At 36.1% G+C, this 6,217-nt stretch overlaps 1 protein-coding gene across 4 annotated transcripts in view; it reads right to left on the bottom strand.

Moving 5' to 3' along the window:
- The window catches only part of TSHR (thyroid stimulating hormone receptor), a 46,296-nt gene that overhangs the window by 20,401 nt on the left and 19,678 nt on the right, over positions 1 to 6,217 (bottom strand). For 3 of the 4 annotated variants that reach the window (XM_015629986.3, XM_015629987.3, XM_015629988.3), the window contains 2 exons: positions 3,551 to 3,625; positions 2,328 to 2,402 (listed from right to left, as the gene is read on the bottom strand). In XM_015629986.3, coding sequence (XP_015485472.1) covers positions 2,328 to 2,402; positions 3,551 to 3,625 — 150 coding nt within the window. Of the gene's footprint in view, positions 1 to 2,327; positions 2,403 to 3,550; positions 3,626 to 3,980; positions 4,115 to 6,217 lie in introns of those variants that run through there. The other variant, XM_015629990.3, reaches the window with a different exon arrangement.

Raw genomic sequence — 6,217 nt, 5'->3', positions numbered from 1 at the left:
CAGGTCCCTGGTCTCATGAACCAGAGAATTAGCTGAGTGAATTAGCATTAGCTGTGGTGTCAGTTGAACAACCCAAGTGGCTTTAGAGCTGAAATTCTGCTCTCTAAATTCAGATATGAGATAATACCTTATTCAGGACAGAGGCATTTTACTTTACAGAAGTGCATCTAGCGCATCTTTTTCACTAGTAAGTGAAATAACTTCCTGATTCTTCCCACTCTTGTCCAAAGGAGTATTTCACTACTCATTTCTTAAATACTTACTTATACTCCTACTCTGCAGTCTTAGTAAGTACAATGTATCTTCAGACCAAAATTCTCTTGTAACAAAAGGGAGAAAAGAAAACTAAAGAGATTTACTATTACTAAACTGGGGAGAGAGGAAAAAGCTGGGAGGAGCAAAGGGCTGAGCAAAGTCTTTGAGTGTCCTTTTTCTGATTTTTCCTGAATAACATTATAGTCCAGAAATGAAAATATTGTGCAAAGTTTTCTTTTTCTTCAGCTTGTGGATTAGGTATGGCCTAATAAGGCCCACACAGAAAGTCCATGGGCTGAGAAGTCCTAACAATTACCCAAGTGCCAGAAATAACTTCATTCCTTTTCTGTGCTCCATTTGTGTATATATATGTGCTAACACTGAGCAGTACTATAACCATTTTCATTCCAAGTAATTTTCACTGATAGCTGGTTTCCACCACAAGTTATTTGGGTTTGACATTTTGCAGATTGGTTCATTTTTTCTAAGTAAATGTTTACTTTTAAGTTGCTTGACCTCAAAGGCAAATAGTGATATAATGAATGGATTTCTCCCAGCTATACCTTATTCAATATTTAGAAACCTATTATTTTTCAAGAGCATTTTTTTTCTTGATGGAAGAAACTTAAAGTCTTTCACTGAATAGCAATATTTAGAAATATATATCATAGAACTATCTTCCTTGCAAGTACAGGTCTATTCTTTAAAAACTCTGTGCAGCATATAAAACCTATATTTATTTTTTGTTATTTATCACTATAAAAAAAAATCATCAAGGCAGAAGTAAAACAATGTTTGGCTTTCTGCCACTCAGAAAGGCACTAAGTTAGTTGGATGTAAGAACGCAGACGGTTGTATAAGGTGCTTTGTTCAATTAGCCTGTTCAATTTCTGGTCCTCTCTACTATGTACAAGTAGATCTAGCAGAGTTTTCAGTGGTCTTGCTGGTCTTTTGAGAAACGCCCTAATAGCTTTTAAGATGTAGTTACATCTCACTCAGAGCTCTGACTGACTCAGGTTTCAATATTGGGGGCCTACAGCCAAGGTGAATGTGTGTTAGAACAAAGCTTATCTCTGATCTCAGAAGATCCCTGGAAGGGAAGATCTCATTGCCTCAGGTCTACACTTCTTAGCAGAACAAGCAGCATTTCTCTATTTCTCTATTGCTCTGAGGTTCATCTTGCCAGTGGCAGACCATGAATGCAGTGGGAATGGACCCTTCCTGACCAAAAACACAACACTGAAACACCTCCTGCAGTAGATCATCTATCACATCTTTGCAAATCACCTTCTAGCATAACACTTCTCATTTTTAATTGCCTTTTGCATAGCCCATCCAGCATTCAAGCCTCTTCCAGCTGAAAACTGCTACAATATAAGATTTCTAACTCCTCTCTGGGACCAAGAAGTGGCTTTGTGTCAGCCTGCAAGTCTTTATCTGAGTTACTCTTCCTCCTTCTCAGCGTGATTACAATACAAAATTCTAACTTAGATTAACACAGATGAATGTTGTCTGTGCTTCTAAAATACCAAGAAACTCCTGCTTATTTTAGAGCTCAAAGCAGAACTCTTTGTTTCTGAAATACCTTTAAGGATAATAGTGGAAGACCTCCTTGTCTCCATTAACATTCCCATGCTCTTTCTTCAAGAAATTGTTCTGCAGTTTGCTTCACCATTCCAGCACAAATTTGTTAGAATTTTGATAGATGACTTGATGTTAGCAGAATGTACACCAGCTCAGGTCCTGTGTGTCACACTATTCTGACTTCATGTTAATTCATGGATTGCAGAGACATTGCAAAACTAAGAACAAAATTAAAACAAAGGGCCTGTCGAAGTTGTGTATCACGAATGTGCTGTGTGTCCATGTCTCTAATTCATGTCAAAAGTATAGTGCTAGGTGATGTGGCATTTTCCAAATTTGGTGCTAATGATCATTGAAATATTGCTTAAGGAAAACTGCTTTGTCAGACTTAAATGATATTTTTCTCAAAACCAGAAACCTTCATTATACATTTTTCATGTGGTCCAAGGATGGCAATATTCTAACCAGCTGTGAGGAGAGATACTTACAGCAAAAAATTCACATCAAATGAATAGATTTTGTTAAGGGCTGGAAATACTTTGAGTCCAGTGTTAAAAATACCACTGCAAGAGAGTAGAAACAGAAAGATTTACTGCATCACTGAACAACAACGAACAATGTATTTAAAGTTCAACAGGGCAGGATGGTTATTGCATCCTCTCTATTTCAGTCAATTCATTTATAATCAAGTGTCCAAAACAGAAGGATGCAAAAACAATATATAAAAATTCAAAATACCAGACTAACGATAAATTACAGAATCTAAAAAATGAGAACACAGACTAATAAGACAGCCAGGGAGATCTGCAGAGGGAAGCATCTTGTGAGGTTGATAGGAAGAAAATAATTAAAACTCTGGTTTATTTTAACTTGAGTAATTAAGGCTGCTTCAGTTAATAGTCTGGATCCCCAAAGCCTCTGTCTTTCATTGAGACCAAGAGCTGTTCATATAGCTCTAAAAAAGGAAACTGTCTTAAAATGTGAAATGCTTAAAGCCCCTTCTTTATGAGCTCCTATAGAGTGAAAATAATTGTAGTTCTCATTTTTTAAAACTGTTCTCCTGAAATGAAATTTTTTACTACTTTCTTTTTTATTGCTTTCAGATCTATAGGAAAAACCTGGACAAATATTTCCTCCTTGCCACTGCCCCCACCACAGACACACACAGAGGCCTTTCTTTCAAATATTACTAAAAATCACAGAAGTTTCTTTGGAAAATCATGGGAAATTTTCATGATTTCTTTCTGCCATAGAAGTCATATGAAATCAGGTGTCTATGAGCTTTTCACATTTTGCTAACAGGTATGATTTAAACCTGTCCGTAATTGTCTAGTAAATACTAAAGATATGTATATATCTGTTGTGTCCCTTCTACCCACTATTTCCTACAAAAACAGAGTAAGACAGCACTTACCATAAGAAAAGAACTAGCTGTGGAATTTTGCCAAGAAATATTCATGTATTCTAGATATTTAATGGATGAGAGAAATGGGAAAACTACTGATGAATTTGTGAACATGTTTTCCTTTCTCACAAAAGTAGTAAGAGTTCCAACCCCTACCCTTGCTGGCTTTCTGTCATTAGAATAAAGCAACAGGGAAAAACACAGCAATCAGTTCCAAAATCAATTGCAAACTAACAAAACTGCTATAATGTAAAGAGTCATTTGTGAGATTTAAATATCAGTTTGTTACAGGTACTAAATACTTACAGGTATTTCAAAAGTGGGAGGTTCTTAAAGGCATCTGCATCTATGTAATCCAAGTTTCTAAGATTTCGAATTTCACTGTAAAAAGGGAGGAACATTGATAATTGATATTTAATGACTTATCACAACAGAAATCAGCAATGTTAAAATGAAGTTTCAGGGATCTAGTTCCTGCAGCAAGCTTTTTGTACTGGCCAGCACTAGCTTAAGACCAGAGCAATGTTAGAATGATGCAATCATTCCTGGGGACTGGCCTGTTGAAGCACGGGGGTAAGAAGAAATTCTCAGTATTGAAGTAGTTTCAGCAGACCTACCAATTTTCATATTTTATTAAAAAAGCGCTCCCCCATCATGTGCAATTTTAATTTCTTGGACTCTTTACTGTTTCCAGAAGGATATGGATGGTTTTGCATGTTTGCTTCTATTTCTTTACCTTAAATCAGCTCTGGACACTGGTCTCATAACACTGCTGAAACAGCTCTCAGCCTTTCTTAAAATAGAGATGATATAGAAGGAAGGATGCCAGGCTTCCTCCTGATGCTAGCTGTGGAGCAATGGGTCTGAAGAAAACACTTCTAGCTTCTTATACAGAGAAATTTGATAAAGATGACAGATTTTGATGGCATGGAGGTGCAGGTTACGTGGGTATGTTCCAGCCTTAAGTCAGTCAAAGTGCTGCTACTGGACAGAGACAAAATGGGCAGAAACCAGTAGTATTTCTCTCACCATGGCCTTACTGTGCTAAGTAACTTATATAAGAATCAGAAAACTGAGATTTAAGACTACCTCTGCCTCTAGAATTGTTTTAATAGATTGTTTCAATAAAATCAACCCAGATAAGCTGTCTAAGAAATGGAAGTGGGAAAAGACACAGAAGTTAGTAGATAAATCACTCTGTAGACACTGGTGCAAAGACTTCAAACTCTTCATATATTGTTGTACTGACAAAACAGTTCTGCTTCACCTTTCAAGTCATCAGTTTTCACTCTGTTTGCTGAAACACTGCAGGGAAATGAGGATTTACCTTTTACTTGCATGTTAAACTGATGTAATAAATTGCTTTAGTACTGCTACTGTAGTGCTGTATTTAACTATTCTTCACATCTGTTAGCTACTTTGAACTATAGTTGTATTCCTGTATTTAAAAGAAATCCTCTCGTTATCAGTTTCTTGCTTCTCTCCAATTATTTTATTAGTTATGTAGCTATCACATTCCTAACAGTGGAATTTGCTTCATAAACATTAACTGACATGTTTTTTCCATCACTGACTGTTTTCAAAATGTTGGACTTGTGAGCTTCCTGACCTGATACTCCTCTGTGAACTGAGGGAATATTCCAGGGAAAGAGTCTTCAGTTGAGCCTTTAGCCTGGAAATGGATAGTGCATTGGAGTATCAAATAATCATCAGGTTTTGTTTTGTTGCTATTCATAGCATTCTGCGTAAATTATTTGGATGAGGGTACTGGAAATAAGAATTCAAAATCAGAAGATGGTACTAAAATTAAAAGAACAAAATAATGTAATATACAACTTTGATTTATTAAGTAATTGGGCCATGAGAGGACATTTGCTGATTAAAAAAGGCAAATGAAAAACTAATTAATCTGGGAATAAAATATTTTAAACAGCCAGATGAGATGGTACAGTAATGAGAGAAAATCTTAAAAAATGTGAGTGAGGGAATAAATATGATTCAACTAAACATTGGGAAAAGGTTTATATCCCTGCTGTTCAATTTTCTTGAACTGGTAATGTTGGGATTAAAAAAGACGTATGCTTTAATATATACAGTATTTATACTTGTATTTCATCCTACACTTTGTATTACAGAGGTATCTTAAAGCCCAAAAGGAAGAAAAGGGCCATTGTGAAGCAGACAGCCAGGCTTAGAAGTGTCTAGTCAAAACAGATGAGAGAAGTATAAAAGGTGATTTGATAAAAGTGACTGCTACGCTTAAGAAAAACTGAGGATAGGAATCCAGTTTTTCCTGATTCTAGTCCAGTTAAATATGCCTCCTGCATTTGACTGGCCTGAATATGTGGTCTCTGGTTTTATCTAGGTGAAAAAGAGAAAGATCTTGTGTGATGTGGATAAATGTATAATGTGGATAACACCAAAATGACCATGACACAAAGCTGAAGTGCAAAGAGTAGATTTATTCCATCATCTTTCTGGCTGGAGAATTAAAACAAGTGGAGACATAGACTGCTAGGCTCATATATTAGCAGGGGCAAAACACAATGAGGCCTGAGTCCTGCCTTACATATCACAGGGGGGCTGGAACATCTGCAAACCTTCACCAGGCTGTGTTTAACAATCTCCTCACTTCTTATCTCCTTTTCCTGCTTATAAAGAGGCCCCAAGCCTATAAGAAGAATGTTTTTCATCTTTCAAAATTTTTTGTTATCTTGTGAGAAAATTTCACTTCTTTAGTAGACAAAAAACAACCAAAAACAAAAACCAACAACAAACAGCAAAGAACAAACAAAAACACATTAATTCTCTGATGCTGTTTTCTAACATCTCCCAGATGCAAAATTGGTCTCTGAATTAAAACAATTCTAATCCAATTTATTTTTCTCTCTTTTCTAATCCTTTCCTTCCCACAGATCTTCAAATTCATTTCCATTCATGGACTGTGCTTCTGCCCTTGTTTTAAATATTCAA

The sequence above is a fragment of the Parus major genome, chromosome 5 (assembly GCF_001522545.3).
Source record: "Parus major isolate Abel chromosome 5, Parus_major1.1, whole genome shotgun sequence".
Lineage (NCBI taxonomy): Eukaryota > Metazoa > Chordata > Aves > Passeriformes > Paridae > Parus > Parus major.
The sequence above is the reverse complement of the archived record's forward strand: the minus strand, read 5'-3'. Positions and strand labels throughout refer to the sequence as shown.